This window comes from Stenella coeruleoalba (assembly GCF_951394435.1).
Source record: "Stenella coeruleoalba genome assembly, chromosome: 5".
Taxonomy (NCBI): domain Eukaryota; kingdom Metazoa; phylum Chordata; class Mammalia; order Artiodactyla; family Delphinidae; genus Stenella; species Stenella coeruleoalba.
The window spans coordinates 86,224,702-86,244,718 of NC_137150.1; the positions used below are offsets into that span (position 1 = coordinate 86,224,702).

Here is a 20,017-nt window from a genome sequence, read left to right on the forward strand (position 1 = left end):
TATATTGCCATGTTTACAGTGATGGCAGGCAAAGTGAAGTTCACTGGCTTACAATCTTTTTCCCTCAAGCCCCAAACCCAAATTAAGAAACAGAAAGTTCTTTCTACTGCCTTTGAATACCCTCCCAGATGAGCCCTTCCAAGTAGGAAGATACCCATGATATGGGATGTCTTCTTCCCGATGATTCTCAAACTCTTCCCTGCTCGTCACGCGTCTACCCGTCTGCTCACATCTCCCTCATCATGCCAGATACGCTACTCAATTCCTCATGTTTCACCTACGTTCCATAACTTACAGAAATTAGTAATAATATATAACAGGCAATTATACATAAATAAATATGTTATATATATTTATATATTCAAATTATGTACATATATATAGACATATAAAATAAATCAACAAAAGCAGCATAGGTTTGAAAAACAGCCTGAGTTCAATCTCAGAGCCACCACTGGGTGAACTTGAGTATTTTGGTAACTCCGCCTGAGACTCAAGTTCTTCACTCAGTTTCTTCTTCTGTCAAATCAGAATGCCACCCCCTTCCTCTGAAGTTTGTTGTGCTCATTAAATGCATTTACGTAGCAGAAGTGTTTGGCACATGATAGGTACAAAATATATGTTTAGTAAAAACACATGGACTTAATGCTACATTTCAAAGTTGGAAATCTTAACATATAGTTTAAAGAGACCTACACACAAAAGTCTTAAGAGTCTGGATCTTGCGCTTGTGGCTACATTAGTTGACTTTTCAATTTAAAATACACTTCAGCTGATTCTATGGAACCAAAGAGAATGATTAACACATTAGATGAGGATTTTTTTTTCCTCTTTTTAAAAATTATTCCTCTTCAAGCACTTCTAGAATGTTCTCCAAGTGCTGATGTAACCCTTCATCTTCACGCCATTCTGTCCCTCACACAGCTTTCCTATTTCCTACACAGCTTTGTATTTCCTACAAAGCTGGTTCACAAGGAAGTCTCAGATATCTGTATATACCTGGCTAACAAGGAAGTAATTAAAACATGAAAAAGCAATCTCTACCAGGTAGGTTAAATGATAATAAAATACTGACACCCTGTATGTGTCCTGCACAGTCTACTCCTCCACTGTATTCAACATGCATTCCCAGGCCTCACAAAGAAGACTGGTTGGCCACATTACATTACCACCAGTTGACAGCTGGGAAAACATAGATCTTAGTGCCTTGCCTTGGGACACACCTTTTAATGGGGAAGTTGTCACCAGAATTCAGATCTCTGGATTCAGTCCCAAACCATGGAGTCCGTGGGGTGTCCTGGGTCTATCTGACATGAGGCAAGTACTCCCAATTCCCATTCCTAGACATCGCCTTGGAGGATCCGTACAGCAAGTCCACAGTTGCAGCCACTTGCACAGAGATCAAATCATCTTCCTCCAACTTTCATTTTTCTATGGTATTCATCTTTCATTCAAATATAAGGTAGCAAATTACTCTCCAGGGTACCTATAAAAGCAGACTTTACAGTATTACTAGGAATCAGGGAGGAAGCAAAAGCAATGCTTTCAACTTCTGAATTTCCTGCGTATCCCCGAAATCAGCAGTTGAGCTGCCAAAGGGATGGCAGTAGAGGAGAGGGCCCTAGAAAAATCAGGTTGGAACCATATGTGTATATATGTGGAGTTCCATATACCAAGTAAACATCAAGCCAGTTAGAAGGGTTAATCAGAAGGTAGAATTCAAAGTCTCTGCTGTGTTACAAGCATTTGATCAGAATGAATAATTTTCCTGCCCCTGTTAGAGCTGAAACAGAAGAGTTCAGCCTAAACATCACCAGGGACTTACTTAGAAACTGAGACGAGGCCAAAGCGAATGAGGCGGTCTAGTTCTTTGAGACAAGAACTTGTAAATTATTCCCCTTAGTTGAGCAGGGCAAGTTCACCCCCCAGGCCTTCTGTACTTGCTCTTTTCTCCCTTCTCCCCTACATCTCTTCCTGTGAAATCAAATGGCCAGATTGAGAGAAGACAGAAAGTGTAGACCCAGGGGATGGCGAGCCGGGATGGGGGATGGTGGGCGGTGGGTGAAGGCTGGGGGAGGGTGGAGGGTGAGGGCAAGTCGCAAGGTCGTATAGGAAAGGAAGACAAAGAATTCTCAAGAAAAGGAGACACCAGTTATCGCTGGCTCGCCCTACTGGAAACAGAAAAACCAAATTAAAAGTTAATGAACTTTTTAAAACCACCTCTACCTCTGGGGATTCTCTCTCTGAAGAGAGGAGCCGCACACCTCCGGGATAAGATTCCTCAAGTTCCTTGGAGCCGGAGGGATCCGAGGGGCCTCGGGCAGGCTCAAGGTGGAGGACATTGTTGTGTCTGCTCCATTCAGAATATTCCAGCGCGCACCACCGGCGCTTGGGGTCTGCTGCGCCCAGAAAGCTGGCTGGAAACCGGAAACTGCGGTGCCAGGCCCGGGTCCTGGCCAGCAGCCTGGCTCAGAGCCCGTCGGATAACGCTGCCAGAGCGAAGACGGCCTTACCTGAACTGGGCAGGGCTCCTCCTCCTGAGGAAAGATGCCCTGGACGGCTCCACTGAGAGGCGTCTGCTCGTCTGGCTGCCCCTGGATCACCGAGAGCTCCAGGTCATCTCCTGGCGATGGGGGCCCGGCCCCCTCCATGGACGGGGAGAGGAGGATTAAACAGCCCGCCAGAAAGCAGGACGCGTACACCCGAGGGTGCAAAGTGGCCTCGAGCGTGGCTTGCCCTACGCCCCCGGTGGGCGGGGCGGGGAGCCCTCGGGCGGTGGGCGGGGCCTGGTGGGGCGTGGGGGGTTGGAGGCGGGCTTTGACGCCCGGGAAGCGCCCCTAGCTCCCGCCAGGTGCCGCAGCCTTGGGCTGCTGTGAGCTCCGGAACACAGCGGAAGAGGGCTGTTTTTCTGGTTTGTTCAGGGCGCTGCTTGCTCTGCCTTTTGCTATTTGTACATATACAAAGCAGAAGCTGAGCCGAGGGCCTGATTGGGCGTCGGGCTGTGGCATGGATGGACATTCCACCCTCCTCGAGGAGCTGTCTGTTGCACGGGCTTGCCCCAGTTTTCGCTGTCTAGCAAAATTTCATTCATTTAATCAACATATAACTATGAACATATAACTATCTCCTGCGTGCCAGGCATCGTGCGAGGTTCTGAGCCAATGAAGGTGCATAATACGAATACACTCCTTCCTCTTACGAGTCCAGAGTCAGGCAAAGACACCGTAGTGAGTGGTGGAGGGAACAGCAGGCTCAGGAACCAGGCTGCCCAGATTAATCCCCTCTCACAGGGTTCCTAACTGCGAGACCTTGGACTTTCATCTTTCTGTGCCCAGTTTCGTCATCTGGAAAGCTGACATGATGTTAGTACCCCCCTAAGGGAGTTGTTGCCCGATTTATAGAGTTGATGTCAGCAGAGCACTCAGACATATAGCAAACATTCATAAACGTTGGCTATTATCTACCTTTGGGAAGAGGGTCAAGATACCCCACCATCACCACCTCCACACACACACACACACACACACACACACACACACACACACACACAACCTGAGGAAAAAGTATATGCACCCACTCACAATCCACAGTCCATAGTTCAGAACTTCTGGTCTTGAGAGCCTGAAATTATGTTTGCTCTGCAGGGTGTGCTGATGCTCTCAAGCTTCTGCTCAGAGCTGGCTTGCTTCCCTACTTCTTCCCTGCCCCCAACAAACATACATACTGAGATGAGTTTGAGACCTGGACCTGGCACATATAAATCAGCTCCATTTCAGAAGATGTTGACTTGTGCCCAAAAATCCAGCACCCTCGATGCCTACAGTTCAGACACTGCCTAGATATGGGGTCTCTAGTTGTCTCTTGCCTGCTGCCAGCTCATCTGGACTCTGGACTCCATCTGCCTGCTGGATGGGGTTGTGCTAACTGCAGCCACTCAGCTGCTGGCCGGCACTGACTTCTGCTTTCTCTGCCCTAAAAGGCAGGACTCAGTCTGCATTCTCAGCTGGGATTTTGTAAGAGGCTTTCTGATGAAGGAGCAAGGGTTAAGGGAACCAAGAAGGGGCACCAAGGCACCCAAGGACTAGCCACAGGAGAAAGCCCTCCGTACCCTGAGGCTTAAAAGGGACTAGAGCTTGATTAAAAACTAGAACCATCAGGTGGGCCCTCTTGATAGGATCTATAGTCACAAAAATTTGCAGCCACTGCCAGGACTACAGTCCAGCAGAGAGGAAAAATTCTCTGATCTTTGTCTCCACCTGCCAGGGTTTTGCCCGTTAACTCCCACTGGAAACTGGTGATGGAGGTTGGGGGTCGGCCTCCCAGGCTAAGAGCAGAGAATGAATCAGAGGTGAAAAGAGAGAGGAAGCCTGCATGTATACCTTTCCCTACAATAACTAACTTCTAGTCTTCCTTCTCAGACATTCAGTAGTCAGTAGACTCCTCTGGTCTGACCAGATTCCTCTTCCTGGCTGGTCCTTCCTTCTCCCATTCTGTTGCCACTCCCCACGTCTTTGTTTATGATGCTCCCTCTGCTTGAAATGCTTTTCCTTCCACTCCAGCCCACTTTCTGTACGGACAGCTCCCCTTCATCTTTAAATCCAAGCTGAAACACACTTTTCCCAGTAAACCTTCTCTGATTCCCTTCCTCCACCAAAAGTTATCCACACTCTTCTCTGCTACCCATACACGTTGTTCCTGTGCTAACCATGTCACATGTTCAGTCTAATTTAATTCAGCAAGTAGTGCTGAATTCTTGCTCTGTGTCAGGCATTCTTCTTGGTGCTTGAGATGTAGCTGAAGAGATAGCTAAATAAAACACAATCACTGCCATTGTGAAACTAATATTTATTAAGGGGGAGCAAACTTAAATAATGTTTTTAGAACATCAGGAGGTGGTGCATGCTATGGGGAAAAAAAAAGGTAAAGAAGAGTATGGGAGGTTGGAGAGCTGAGCGGTGCAGTTGGGAGTTGCGATTATAAATAAGGTGACCAACTTAGGCCTCATTAGGAAAGTGAAATTTGAGCAAAGAGTTGAAGATGGCAAGGAATTAGCTCTGCAGATTTCTGAAAGAAGAAGGAACTCTGGGACAAAGGTCCTGAGACTGGAATCTGTCTGACTTTTACTGTCTGAGAATCAGTAAAGAGGCCAGAATGGCTAAAATGGAATATAAGCAGGAATTTTTCTTTCCTTGTCTGCCTCCACCAGTTGTTTAATCTCCTCGAGGTATCTATGTTCCCAGTACTCCACTCTGTATCCAGCACAGTGCCCTCTGTAAATGCTGATTAATTTGAATATTCTCGGTAATGACAGCTTGCTAGACCCAGGGCCTTAGACCCTGACTAGAACCATTAAAACCTCTCTAACCCTGACTCCTATCCTTACCCAGCCCCAGACCACATTTCCCATAATTTCCTCATTTGACTGCAGGAGCTCATTCTCAGTGGGAGATTCCCTCTGTTGTGTAGGATGGACTGTAGCTATCTTCCAAGCCTGGTTTCTCCATGAACAGATGTCTAAAATCTCCTTCACTCTCCCAGAGAACCAGAAAGCTACTGTTTCCTGTCACAAACATATTCTACACCACATCTCTCAATGCCTTCTGAGTACCACGAGGCGAGGTTTATTAATTCTCTTATCTAGACTCGAATGCATTTCCAGAATTTCATAAGACTAGCCCTTGTACACTGTTGACATCCCTATGGTAGTATAGGTTTTGAAGACAAGAAGAGTTAGGATCAAATTTAAACCCTCACTAACTGTGTGTTCTTAGGCAAGTTGTTTAAAGTCTATGAGCTTCTTTCCTCCTTATAAAATGATTCCTATCCAGTAGAGTTAGGAGGATTAAATGAGGTAATTAAAGTAAAGCATTTATTCCTGTGCCTGGCAAAAGCAGAATCGCAGTAAATATTCCTTTCCTTTCCATAACTATGAGTATCTCTGTAACTAATACCCACCTACCCCAAACTCTTTGCACCCAGCAATAACTTTTGATTCAATGTATTTTTTTTTTTTTTTTTTTTTTTTTTTGTGGTACGCGGGCCTCTCACTGTTGTGGCCTCTCCCGTTGTGGAGCACAGGCTCCGGACGCGCAGGCTCAGCGGCCATGGCTCACGGGCCCAGCCGCTCTGTGGCATGTGGGACCTTCCCAGACCGGGGCACGAACCCGTGTCCCCTGCATCGGCAGGCAGACTCTCAACCACTGCGCCACCAGGGAAGCCCCAATATACTTTCTTTTGATATTGATTTGTGTTCCTGTATTGTCACATTTTCTGGATTGCTGACACTTGCTCACACCTCCCCATATTGCCTGAACTACTTAAATTCTTATTTGCAACCTGTTCCTGATTTCTGATAACTGCAAATTTCTTCATCTCCAGACAGCTGACCTAGAATGTAGGTGAATGTACCAACTTCTACTTGAGGACTTTTTTTATCCTGCCAGTCTGACTCTAAACTGAAGATTTTCAGATGAGTTAGAAAGAAGTGTTTCTCCCTGGAGGTAGAACCAGGTTTAGATTAAATAATTCTTGTTGAAGTTTAGGAGTTGTGAATGAGGAATCAAATTCTATATAGATTTCTTTTTGCATTTTCTTCAAAACTGACTTCTATAGGGGTAGCTTTTTAAAGAATATTGTTTTTTCATAAATAGTTCTTTAAATGTGCTTTTTAAAAGTATACTGTTCTTGCACAAATAGTTCTTTTTAATATAATCTAAAAATTATTATTGACTCAAGTACTTTAGTTCGTTCAAGGGGGTCAAATGTAAATAACATTAAAATATTCGAACATACTTCTTGCCAAGACTTGCTGACCAGTATAAGATTTTCAGTTTTGCTTTTCTTATCATAGTACTTGCTCTTCTTTCTTCATCTCCTTTAAGAGCAAATAATTTCCTAAATGGTTATCATATAAAACAAAAAATAAAGTAACATCATTAAAGTGAGGTCACCAAAGCATCTCATTAGCTTCAAATAGATCTATGCCTCTTCAAAACACCACATTTTGGGGGCTTTCCTGGTGGCGCAGTGGTTGAGAGTCCGCCTGCCGATGCAGGGGACACGGGTTCGTGCCCCGGTCCGGGAAGATCCCACATGCCACGGAGCGGCTGGGCCCGTGAGCCATGGCCGCTGAGCCTGCGCGTCCAGAGCCTGTGCTCCGCAACAGGAGAGGCCACAATAGTGAGAGGCCCGCGTACCGCAAAAACAAACAAACAAACAAAAAAACCCACCACATTTTGTACCCATATGTTGACAGATGGCAAGCAGTACTATGCTGAACATCAGCAGTTAGAGCAATTGGATCAGCCTCTCGGGATAATCAAGCAGAAAACAAATGAGAAATAGTTGGTTGGCTTGTGGTATTTCATTTTGCAGTTTTCCAGGCACTGAGAAGGGTGAGTCCCTACAAATTCTCCCCAATAGTCTAGCACATGAAAATGCTCCCGTCTTTGTTTTTGGAGACCATTCCACTCTGTTAACTAAACCAGTCTTGGAATTTGCCTCTACTCACACCTTTGCAAAAATAAAGTCGATATTCCTACATCATTCAGATTCTAAAGGCATCTTGGCATGAAGTAGCCAAGTAAGTTAAACTGGTGTTTCTCAACCTTTTCCCCATGTCTGCACTGATGAGGAACATGGTACACACACATTAGCACCAGCAAGTGCTTAGAATGGTAGCATGTATGCGTGGTTTGAAAACTCCCTCTGATGAATCTGATAGATCATGCTAGCCATCCTCCATCTCCTCACTGAGATCACAAACTTATGCAAAGTTGTGAGGTATTTTGTTGAATAGCAAATCTCCTTAGAAATCACCATAAGTAAAAAGTACAATTCACCGTGTACCTAAGTCACAGCAATACCAGGCAAAATAAACCTAGGTTTTAAGAACTGTCAGCCTAATTTGTTCTTCTGTGCCATGGGTTCAGTAGCTAAATCTCCCTTTGTGGATTAAGGGGAACACTTGGCCCTCTGAATTGCACTATGCCACAGCCAGTTTACTGAATCCTCAGGGACCTCTTCAGAGGTGTATCATTAAAACATTTTTCCTTTATCTGAAGGAAACAGTCTTTTAGCAAATCAAAATATGTTTTGTGAAATGGAAAACATTCACTATCTCAGGGAAATCATATCCAGGTTTCAGTCTTACTATCTGATCTGGGTTATGACACCTTTTACTCTCTCTTCTTTTGCTGTTACATTAAGATTCTCCGAGGTCCTATAAAATCCAATTTCATTATTTTGGATCCTACTTAAAAATAACATTGCTATTACTTTCTTTAACTTTGTCCCAGGGAAAAAAATAATATCATTCTTCTCCTTTCTGCTGTTTTTACCTACTTGGTGATATTGTTAAGTACAGCCTCTATTAATGAAAAGTTTATTCTGAGATTATGTGTGAAACACTCTAAATCAAAACAAAATAAATCAAGAACTATGATGTATTGAGCATGTACTATAGGTTTACAACTATGCTAGGTGTTGCACAGCTCTGATAATAAAAGAAAGTTTTGGCCATTGGGGTTTTATAAAGGGATCAGAAGTCAGATGATAATATTCTGAAAATTTTCACTTTCAAAACAGTCATCCAGGGCTTCCCTGGTGGCACAGTGGTTGAGAGTCTGCCTGCTGATGCAGGGGACACGGGTTTGTGCCCCAGTCTGGGAAGATCCCACATGGCGCGGAGCGGCTGGGCCCGTGAGCCATGGTCGCTGAGCCTGCGTGTCCGGAGCCTGTGCTCCGCAACGGGAGAGGCCACAACAGTGAGAGGCCCGCGTACCGCAAAAAAAAACAAAACAAAAAAAACAGTCATCCAAAAATTCCTTTGTCTTTCAACTGCTGACCAGCATTGCCACAATTTTCTTAAATCCCCTGTAAGTGCTTTCAATCCAACTACCACAATGCTTCATTCTATCGTTTTAGTGAAGATTACTAATTAGTAATTGACAAATAAGTTTTGTTAGTTGTTTGATGGTTTCTCTGTACACAATATTACCGTGTTACAGCTGAAGAAAAGTCCTGTGATATGGTTAGACAAATTGGAGTAGAAAATAAGGAAAATATAGGTACTTCCTCTGTCAATACCTGAGTTTAGCTTTGTTTGCATTTGTGAAGGAGTCATTTTTATGCATTTAATTTCATTAGAACACTGAAGATCTGGCATGGTATTTTAATGGAACTTATTTCAATAAATCAGTTTTGCCTGGATCCTTATAAATATCTGCCCTTGAATAGGAACATAAAGTAAGGTATGGATTCTTGAGCGTCTCACCCACTTTTTATCTTATTTTAGAGGTTTGGTTCATGACATTAGTTTTCTTCCATTCCTGAATCAATGGCCCTTTGACGCTTAAGAATGAATACAGCTCTATCCTTGAGGCAATTTTTCAGGGAATAAAATACATATTAATCTTTCTGTCTTTCAATACCAAATGTATGCAATCTGAGAGTTCCAGAAGAAAAAAATTATCTCATTTTACTGATAATTATTGCATTCTTTTTAAAAGAATCTATCACATAAAACACAGTCAAAAATCAAACTTGCACAATTACAAAAGAGAAGGGACATATTTATGAATCCAGGGAACAAAGTTTGACACCCTTGTATAAACACCAGGAAAGTTTGGTCTTCCACATCCATGTCCCCAGCTAACAATGCCAGTCAAAATCCATTTTCCATCACTTTTTCTTCGACAGGACAAAGGTCCACCCGAATCTCCCTACACAAGAAGATAATGTAAGTAAAAAGCACATTTGTCCCATGATCATCAATTTTGCATTAAGGTGTCTAATGAATTGTGAGCAAACGCCTACTCTGACAGGTTCTTGCTTGGCTAACTACTATGCAGTTTGGGGAAGTAACAAGAAATAATGCGAAACTTCCAATGTCATTTTAGAATTATTTTTCCTATAATCAAAAGGTGCATTCATCATAAGAAACTAGATTCTTTAGGCCAAGAGTGACATCAGAAGATTCTTGCAGAGGAAACAATTCTCACATACCTCCAAAAAAATAACGAACCTCAATAGTAATAATAATGACAATAATAATAATAGCTAACATTTATTTAGTGCTGGTATGTGCTAAGCACTGTTTTGGGTCATTTAATCCTCACAAGAACCTTTTGAGGCACGGTTATCTTGGAAGGTAGGTTGACTTCTACCTCTAGGTCATGCAACTTTAGTGTTGGCTCATGGCCCTGAGGAAGAAAGAAACGGAGACCCTGTTTAGCTGGCCAGGTCCAATTATGAAACCCCAAGGATCACTGGCTGATAATTATTACAGAGAAATCACCCTCACTTGAGAGTCCTTTCTGACATCTTAACTCCAAAAGCAAAGGCTGAAATAATTCAATGTTTAAACAGAATTCCTACTGTGCTCGGTATTTAAAGTATAATATCTGGATTTTTATTTCCTTATTTTGGAGCATACCTGAAGCTACACCTTACTCAGAGGCAAAGATAAAAAAAGCATTCTGAATGTGTCCCTGGGTGCCACCCTTACAATTCTAAACCCGATTAGGTGAATTCTAGCTAGTAGGAGACTGGGATCTTTTTATTTTAACCGTTGCCACACCAACTCTACGAAGTCTAATTTAACCTCTAAACCCTGGTGGCTATGGGGAACAGGACTATAGAACCGACTAGCTGCAGGAAGCACCCAAAATATAGTAGCTTTAGCATTACAGAGGTAAATGTTCAAATCCCAGCTCAACTAGCTGTGTGACCTTGGGTAATCTACTTAGGCTCTCTGTGCCCCAGTTTCCTCTTCTATAAAATGTGAATGAAAGAATAATTTGAATGAATTTATGTAAAGGACCTAGTACAGCTCTTGCCACAAAATAGGAGCTTAGAAGATAGAAGTCACTACAGTATTATAATAAGATGATTTTTAAGGTTATGTAAAGATGCGGGAACAGCTCCCCTGCCCTCCTCATTCTCTAAATCATCTGTTCACTTTTTGGCAATCAAATAGATATCTGCATACAGTGGAATCTGAGGCTCATAGGACTGTCCCCCCAAAGATGACCTTCAACTTCACCACTGTCAGGAGGCCTATCCAGAGGCATAAAGATGAGTGTCCCTGTCACCTCTCCCACTCCTCTTTCCTTTCCCCCAGCCTATGCGTTAAAGGAGTAAGTAAATAAAACACTGTTTCTTTAGAAGGTACATGGCCACTGCTAAGAAATAGCTGGTGATCCTAAAACACTGCGTGTGTGCGTTCTGCTTTGTTTTTCAGTTTTGGGTTATAAGAAAATCATGACAGAATGATAAATGCTGACTTCATTCCCTAATTGTTGGAGGAAAATACATGGCGACTAGAAAATGAGTTTTACAGATCCGATTACTATTTAATCACCTTTTCCTGATCTCAGACTATTGGATTATAATTAATATATGAATGAAGGTAGGCCCCTGCCCGAGTGATTGCCCAGTGTTGTATAGATTAAACGTGAAAGCATTTATGGAAAGTACAACATGTTAGGCAAGGGAAACGTAAGATGACTTACCCTGCAAGCATCTTTCTTGCCTGACATGACGCCCGCACAGAGCATCCTCGAAGTGATGATCCCATAGGTGGAAACACAGAGGGTTTGGTCAATGAGCTCTACCTCTGCTTGCTGCAAAACAGGGGAGCCTTTATTGTCTGGAAAACACATAGAAGTAGAAATCACAGTAATGATTACATTTACTTTATTAGACAATTTACTCATTTTCTCCTTTTACCCTCATAACAATTTTTTTAGGTAAATTCTATTATGGTAACCATTCTTCTGATGAAGAAATGGAGGCTTAAGAGGATAAAGGACTTCACCAGTAGCACAAGAATAGCTAGGAACAGAGCAGGATTCAGACCCAAGGTCTGACTCGACCATCTGAGCTACCGTGCCTTACTCCTTCACCAAGTACCTCCGGCCTTCAGGACTGTGAATCAGCAACGGTTATTACCAATGCTCACTGGTCAGGAAGGTCCCTTAAGTGGAGCATGTTAACTGACATATGGGAGTGTCCTCGGAACCATAAAAACATAACACTGTGGATATAGCTCTTTCGCTTCCTTTTCTAACCTCTGTGGCTAAGATGATTCAGAAAAATAAACACTCACACACTCATGCTTGTAAAGAAAATGTCCCATGATATGGTGTTTGAATAGACTCTTTCCTCTTGTGATATATGATGATGTAATTAAAGCCCTGAGCGCAGTTCTGATAGGTTATAGGTGTTCGAGCAGTGATCTGCCTTCCCTCAGCAGGGCCAAACAGGTGGTGAATTTCATGATTTCAATAACTAAATGTAGGCAGTTTGCACTGGAGAAGCTGCCCATAGTGAATCTTTAGAGAGTGTCAAAGCAAGGCCAAGATAAGGTTCAAGACTATAGAAAATGTATCTGTCCTAAGCCCTTGGAAATGACTGCAAGGGAATCCAAGATGACTGGGAGATCAAGGGAAAGCATTAGCTCCAACCTTTGGATTAAAACTTTGGATTCTTCTCCTTACTGTGTATTTAGAATCCTAGGCCATAAAATCCTTGGCAGGACAGACGTAGGGACTTCCCTACCATAAAGTCTGACCTTTGTGCATATGAAAAAAGATGCCCCCTCTGGGTGGAAGAATTGTAAACAGGTATCCCCTCTGGGTGGATCAATTCTAGGGTGATTTAACCCCCTATGCCTGAATCTGCAGTCTGGGAAGCTAAGGGCAGGCTGGATTTCAGCCCTCACTCTCATTCACTTGGCCAGTTAGTTGCCCTTGTGAAGGACATACTCGTATTATCCTCCAGACAACTGTCTATGAGTTGACACAGTAAGGTGTGTGTGTGTGTGTGTGTGTGTGTGTGTGTGTGTGTGACAGAGCATCCTTCACTTCTTTATGAAAATCAGTCAGTTTTTTTGGATGAAAGGGAGCTAGCAAACCCCTCTGAGTTTGCAAAGAGCCCATACTATCTATCCAGTGCCTTGCTCAGAGACCTTCCCTTAAGAAGTGGGTCCTGCTTCTTTTTGGGGCAAGGGGAAACATCATAAAACAAGAACTATAATACTCTCCTCCATTCCACCTCGCAGAGTTTTAGAAGGCTCAATGAGATCATATACAAAAACCCTCTCCATGAACCCTAAAGTACCACATCAACACGAGTTACTACGATCTGGAGAGGAGGGCATGGCGTTCACTGACACACACACCTGCTTCGTGCCTTCGCCCCCAGCCGGTCACCCAGCACTTCTCTCCACTGCGCACTTTCTGGCCAGCAGGAGGAATGCATATTGGCTGAATGAGCTGTTTCAGGGTCTCAGGCCAGGCGACACTGAGCTGTAGCAAGGCAATATCATAGTCAAAGGTCTGGCTGTTGTAGTACTCGTGGACCACGATTCTTCTCACTGGGGAGACGAACTTGGCATTCCCCTGCACGTACATGCCAAGGTGAGCAGTCCATGGTGTGGGGTCGGAGAGTCTGGTACAAAAGGAATGAAGGACGGAGTCAGAGGCCTGAAGAACCAGACATGGTTTGGAAAAGAGCACTCCACAGAGGGAGGAGGGCTGCAGGAAGGGAGGTCTGACTTTCAGTCCCTATCTTAGTCGTTGCCTCTGTCCATGGGCATGGCAAAGAGCACAACTTCTCTGAGCCTCCCTTGTCTCCTCAGTAAAACCAAAGATGAAGTAAGGTAGAGCAGGGCTGGTGAATGATAGCTAAGGTCCAGAAAATGTCCTCAACCACACCCTAAGGACACGCTGGCGATTTTCTTGCCACCAGTATTTCAGGAATCACACACAGGTCAAGATGGTTAGTGACTGGAATTCATTTGTTACCTTCTCCCTATTCATGCTGACAGTGGTATTCGATGGAGACAGACAGGGCCAGTAAGACAGTGGTCTGGGGATCCTTTTGCCAAATTCAAATGATATGAATACCAAAATAGATGAGAAATCAAAGTATTCCAAGCAGGAACGTAAGGGAACTCCTTCTTGAAAACTACCAGAAGCCTTAAAGGTCACTGCTCTAGGGCTTCCCTGGTGGCGCAGTGGTTGAGAGTCCGCCTGCCGATGCAGGGGACACGGGTTCGTGCCCCGGTCCGGGAAGATCCCACGTGCTGCGGAGCGGCTGGGCCCGGGAGCCATGGCTCCTGAGCCTGCGCGTCCAGAGCCTGTGCTCTGCAACGGGAGAGACCACAACAGTGAGAGGCCCGCAAAAAAAGATCACTGCTCTAACTGTTCATACTTGACTATTCACAGGGTCTCACTCCCTATGAGCCCTTCCAGAATTCTAACCCTGACCCCGCTAGGCTGGCATGAAGTCACCAAGGGTCTTGTAACCTCCACCTGAGGTTTCTGTCTCCGTGGGTGCAGCAGCTTTGCTCTGGTGGGGTGAAGAGAATGTGGAAGCTGTGGAAGAAAAATAAGGACAGACCCCAAAGAGTGTGGCCCCTTATCTGCTTAGCTGACATCTCACGGGCAGCACTGGGGACCCAGGGAAGTATTGAGGGCCACGTATTACTTGGAGCAGTTTCTTAGCATAAAAGACTAATGGTGGAACAGAAGTGTAGCCGTTTTAGTCATTAACGTGAATCCTGTAACTTCCAGGAGAAACAAATACTCTAATTGTATAAATTCATTGAAATACTCCACTTTAAAAAATTCTGAATGAGAAATGAATGGCATATTTTTGTACCTAAGCTCCAATAGATTCCAAATAAGGTTATTTTTTAGTGAAGTTGTTTTCTGAGCTTCCCTTTCACCCTTAGCTGGTGGAGTGTCTGCCCCATAATAACCCCATTAGTAAAGGCAGACAGAGCCCTTCGGACGACAACCCTAATGGACTTTTTCATGATCCCCCCCATGATATTGTGATTTATAATAAGAAATATGTACTTGGTTTTCCTTACATTCTGGCATAGAGCTCCTAAAACAATTTCCTAAGTGATGAGAGGGGCAAATGTGTCTTTTGTTATGTTAATGAGGTTACTTTGGGACTGCAGCTAAGGCTGGGGGCTGGTCACCAGGAGAACTAACTATGTGATTGGAGGGTTAGAACTTTCAGTTACACTCCCAACTTCTAGGGAGGAATGAGGGGCTAGAGGTTGAATCCATGGCCAATGACCAATGATTTAATTAATCATGGCTGTGTAAGGAAGCTTCCATAAAATTCCAAAAGGACGGGGTTTGGAGAGCTTCCAGGTTGGTGAACGAATGGAGATTCGGAGAGAGTGGTGCACACCAGGAAGGCATGGAGAATTCTGTACCCTTTCTCATACCTCGCCCTATGCATGCCTTCCATCAGACTGTTCCTGAGTTATATCTTATTATAATAAACTAGTAAGCCAGCAAGTAAAATGTTTCTCTGACTTCTGTGAGCTGCTCTATCAAATTAATAGAATCCAAGGAAGGGGTCATTAGAACCTCCCCTCTATAACCAGTCAGTCAGAAGCTCAGGTGACGACCTAGGCTTTGGACTGGCATCTGAATTAGGGGGAGAGGGGTAGTTTTGTAGGACTGAGCCCCTAAACTGTTTTTTATGTTTGTTTTGTTTTGTTTTTTGCGGTACGCGGGCCTCTCACTGTCGTGGCCTCTCCCGTTGCGGAGCACAGGCTCCGGACGCGCAGGCTCAGCAGCCATGGCTCACGGGCCCAGCCCCTCCGCGGCGTGTGGGATCTACCCAGACTGGGGCACGAACCCGCGTCCCCTGCATCGGCAGGCGGACTCTCAACCACTGCGCCACCAGGGAAGCCCCCCTAAACTGTTTAATCTGTCTATCTGGGTAGACAAAGTCAGAATTGAGTTGAATTATAGGACACCCAGCTAATGTCAGAGAATTGCTTGGGACTGTAGGAATCCTCCCCCACTCTACACTGGAAATTGGATGCAGAATCGCTACCCTCGCGCTCTAAACAGGGATTCCTGTACCCCAGCAATCCCTTAATACCCGTTCTCCACACATTCCCATACTCCACAGTCTTCACACGTTCCCACAGAATTTCTTCTGACTTGAAAGCCCTATCCTGTTTTCTCAGTCTGGTAAAAGCCTGTTCACTCTTGATATTCCTTTGTGTTCTTCTCTTTGTATCAATAATTCCTAAAAAGAATGTTCGGCATACAATTGATGTCACAAAAACAAAACAAAATAAAAAACCACCAGTTGAAATGACTGAATGTGTCCAACAGGGAGCTTCTTCCCACAACATGGGGGCAGGTGTATGGTCTGTGGTCTGTGGTCACTTCAGAGTAAGAATTGAGATGCCCTACCTGTTTCCATGGAAACAGTGGGCGGCCGAGAGAAGCCACTCCCTGGAGATGACTGAGGCACCACAGTAGGCAGATCCAACAAAGTGGAGGCTGACTTGCCATGGCCAACCCCCTTCTTGGGTGTCGGTGCCCCCGATGATGCGGTGGAGGGTGGAGGGACTCCTGCTGCAGCCTTTAGGAAAGGAAGGGTCACACGAATTAAAGGCAGACTTGGAAGAAAAACTGGAAATCCAGTCAAGTTTTGAGCTGGGTTGGGAACTGACTAACCAGATAAGCAATTTGAAATCCCCTGCTTATCTAGAGAGGCGAGATGCGGGTCTGTCTGAAACCAGCACCAACAAATCACTACCTCCCTCCTGAAAACAGGCCTTGACACAGAGTCTCTGTACAATAACGCACATGAGGGGAGGAGCGGACCTATTAGTAACAGCTGTACTGATAAGAACAGGAGCCGTGGAGTTCAGGTTGTTAGGTAGAGAAAAACGATTAGTTCCAAATGCAACAGAATTGAGAGTGTCCTTGAAGTTGTGCTGATTTGGGAGAGAATTTGTAAGTACCAAACAAATGAAAACCTAGTTGGACTTACCTGGTAGCACAGTGATTAAGAATCTGCCTGCCAATGCAGGGAACACGGGTTCGAACCCTGGTCCAGGAAGATCCCACATGCCGCAGAGCAACTAAGCCCGTGCACCACAAATACTGAGTCTGTGCTCTAGAGCCCGTGAGCCACAACTACTGAGCCTGAGTGCTGCAACTACTGAAGCCCACGCGCCTAGAGCCCATGCTCTGCAACAAGAGAAGCCACCGCAATGAGAAGCCTGCGCACCACAACGAAGAGTAGCCCCCGTTCGCCGCAACCAGAGGAAGCCCGCGCACAGCAATGAAGACCCAATGCAGCCAAAAGTAAAATAATTAATTAATTAATTATTTTAAAAAACCTAGTTAAGAAAAACTAGTTATCAGAGCAATTATTTTCCAGTATAAATAGTATTGATAAGGATACATAATTAACAAGTTGGCACATGGCCAATTAGAAACCACACAACTAATAATAACATAGGGTGGATTACTGTTCTCAGGTCATAGCTAAGGAACGAACCAGCACTTGACATTGATCACAACATAAGGCATAATTAACAAAGTCATCCATGGCATTCCAGTACCTATTTCCTTTCTCATAGGTTTTTTTATTTAAGAGCTTATCCCTGGATTAGAGTTATTAGAAAGTGAAAGTTCTCAGTATAAACATCTAGTGCATGAATGCTTATTATCAAGAAAGAAGACAGAATCCACTCTAGAATTTTTAATTCTGAGAAACCATTTCAGATTCAGTTCACCAATGTTTACTATTCTTCCCTGGCCTGTGGCAACTTCTGCCTGGGGCATTACACCAAGAAGGGAATAAAAATGAAAAACAGATCAACTGAGGAACAAATACAAAGGATCAGAAGGAACATGTTTCTACTCACTGCAGCCTTCCTCATCACTTCCATCTGGACAGTCCGCAGCGCCATCACATTTTGCATTTTGTTTCCTAATGCAAATATCATTGCCACACTTAAAAGTTCTGTTGTTGCACGGAATACCTAAAAGTGAGCAAAAAAGAAAGAATTTTTCCTACTCAGAGACAGATTTGAGTTAATGACACTGAATTCCGTCCACAAAGGATGGCTTAGCCACAGGATCGGTGTTTGCTGCTCTGGGAAACATGACAGAGGGAAATGAAGCAACCCCACACTGTCCCATCCCTGCATCTCAGCAGAGCCGCTGAAAGGAAGGCAGGCAGGTGCACTAGTTGAGAATCAACCCAATAGTCTCTCCTTTCTTCCTCTGTAGGGGAGATGCCAAGCAGTTGGCCATATCCGTGGCTTAAGCCATGGCTTCTTTGCCATTACTTTACCTTGTTCTCCAAGAAAATTTTTGAGCAAAAATCAACACCATACTCAGTCCTTTTATACCATTGGGGGTGGGAGGGAATGGACAGATTTTGTGAATTACTGCACATTTGTTCACAACTCTGGCAGTGTGTGTTTTTGCAGGGGCTAGAATAGACCATACCCTATCACAGTATCTGGCAAATCCCTCTATATCCGATCCTCAGTTTCCTTGAGTCGTGTACAGCATTAAAAGCAAGTCAGCAAGGGAAATCTTCCAGAATTCGCGCACACACACACACACACACACACACTCCACCCCAGTTAGAGTGACCAACTCTTCCACTTTGTCTGGGCCCAGGAGGATTCCCGGGACCTGGGATTTTCCATGGGGAAACTGGGACAAGTCGATTGCCCTAACCCAGGAGAGATATTTTGATTTGGGCTTAGAAGAGTCTGATTAGAAGACAGCAAAGTGCAGAGGGCTCCTCCTCACTCTGAGTGCAATTCTGCTCATCCCGGCCATCCTCACAGTCCCTGAAGCCGTCGCAGACCAGAGGGCCGTGCTGCCTGAAGGAGCTGGAGTTGCAGGCAGGTCTAAGAGTCGCTGGAAGGAGAACAGGCAGAAAGCTCGTGAGCCTGAGATATCAGTGGGACTCCCTGATGACCAGCAGTGCCCCTCAAAACGTGCAAACGGTTAAGATGACTTAAACAAAACAAAACATGTGTTTTCTCAAAACTGACACCTCCATGAGGAAAAGCAGATGTTTAAATTTTGGTGTAATTCTTAGCACTTTGAGCTTGTCAGATGTGACTTTTGCTTGTGGAGAAATACATTAAACTCTGGTGGTTTGTTTCTTTAATTACAATTAAATGCATCATAAGATTTTAAGGAAAATAAAAATCATAAACTGTTATCTAAATTGGACTTGTCTACCTTCCTAAACAAAATGGAGTGTCCTGAGATTGGGGATTTTGTTTTACTCATCTCTGTTCTTCAGGCGCCTGATCAAATAGTAGGTGCTCACTAAAAGTTTGTTGACTAGATTAACGAATGTGAGCTCTTAAAGAACAACAGACTTGTAGTCTATTGGTAAGGAAAACTCTCTTTAAAATTATTTTACCCTGAGACACTCATTCCCTGAACTAGGAAATACCAGTGTAAATCTGTTACAATTTTTCTTCTTTGGAATATTTTCGGGAATTGCCTTTAGACCAGTGACAGACACAATATAGTAGCAAGCACTCTTAGAAGGTATAATTCCTTAGACATTTCTGTTTTTTTGAAAAGTTATCATTTTTGTTATCTGCTCCTGTTTTTTCAGAGGTATGTCTTGTGAGGATCAGCGGGGAGGACGTTGCTGCCCTGAAATAGTTCATTTATTTACTCTGAGAGTATCTAGCACCTAGTCAACTCCTAGAGAATAGCTCCCAACATGGCATGATGAGAAATGATAATTACTAAAAAACAGTCCTTGTTACGAAGTAACAGTAATCACTTTCATTTGGAGCATAATAGTAGGGAATAAAAATAACATAAGAAACAAAAGCAACCTCAATCACTATACAATGGTATTTATTTTCTTAAGAAATAGAAGACCCTATAGATTTAAATTGTTAATGAAGCCTAAGTTAAGAGGGTTTTAATTTGTTTTGTCAATAAAAAAAAAAGGTGTGGAGTTACAGGTTATTTTTTATGAACATTATTTTTTAGCTAGTTATATTAACTTTAATATTTCTCCAAAATATGAAAAAGATTAAATAGCTTCATCATTGCAATTGTATTGGAATTAAACTCTGGATCTTTAGGAGAAAGTGTTGCCAGTGGTGTCATATGGTCCAGTGAACTATTCTCCCCATTTTGCTCCCTGAAACTGGAGATAGATTCAGGAATTAGGTGCAAAT

At 43.8% G+C, this 20,017-nt stretch overlaps 2 protein-coding genes across 3 annotated transcripts in view; both read right to left on the reverse strand.

Annotated features, from left to right (window-relative positions):
• LOC307187366 (TPA-induced transmembrane protein) overlaps positions 1–2,733 on the reverse strand; it is a 32,527-nt gene extending 29,794 nt beyond the window's left edge. The window contains exon 1 of the mRNA XM_079923320.1: positions 2,514–2,733. Within this exon, the coding sequence (XP_079779446.1) occupies positions 2,514–2,651 (138 nt within the window). The 5' untranslated portion in view covers positions 2,652–2,733. The remainder of the gene's footprint in view (positions 1–2,513) is intronic.
• A 6,818-nt stretch (positions 2,734–9,551) lies between these two features.
• Positions 9,552–20,017, reverse strand: part of TMPRSS7 (transmembrane serine protease 7) — a gene marked incomplete at both ends in the record, with an annotated part of 49,821 nt that continues 39,355 nt past the window's right edge. For both annotated transcript variants that reach the window (XM_079923026.1, XM_079923027.1), the window contains 6 exons: positions 9,552–9,722; positions 11,514–11,650; positions 13,184–13,452; positions 16,239–16,410; positions 17,708–17,824; positions 18,609–18,719. In XM_079923026.1, coding sequence (XP_079779152.1) covers positions 9,552–9,722; positions 11,514–11,650; positions 13,184–13,452; positions 16,239–16,410; positions 17,708–17,824; positions 18,609–18,719 — 977 coding nt within the window. The remainder of the gene's footprint in view (positions 9,723–11,513; positions 11,651–13,183; positions 13,453–16,238; positions 16,411–17,707; positions 17,825–18,608; positions 18,720–20,017) is intronic.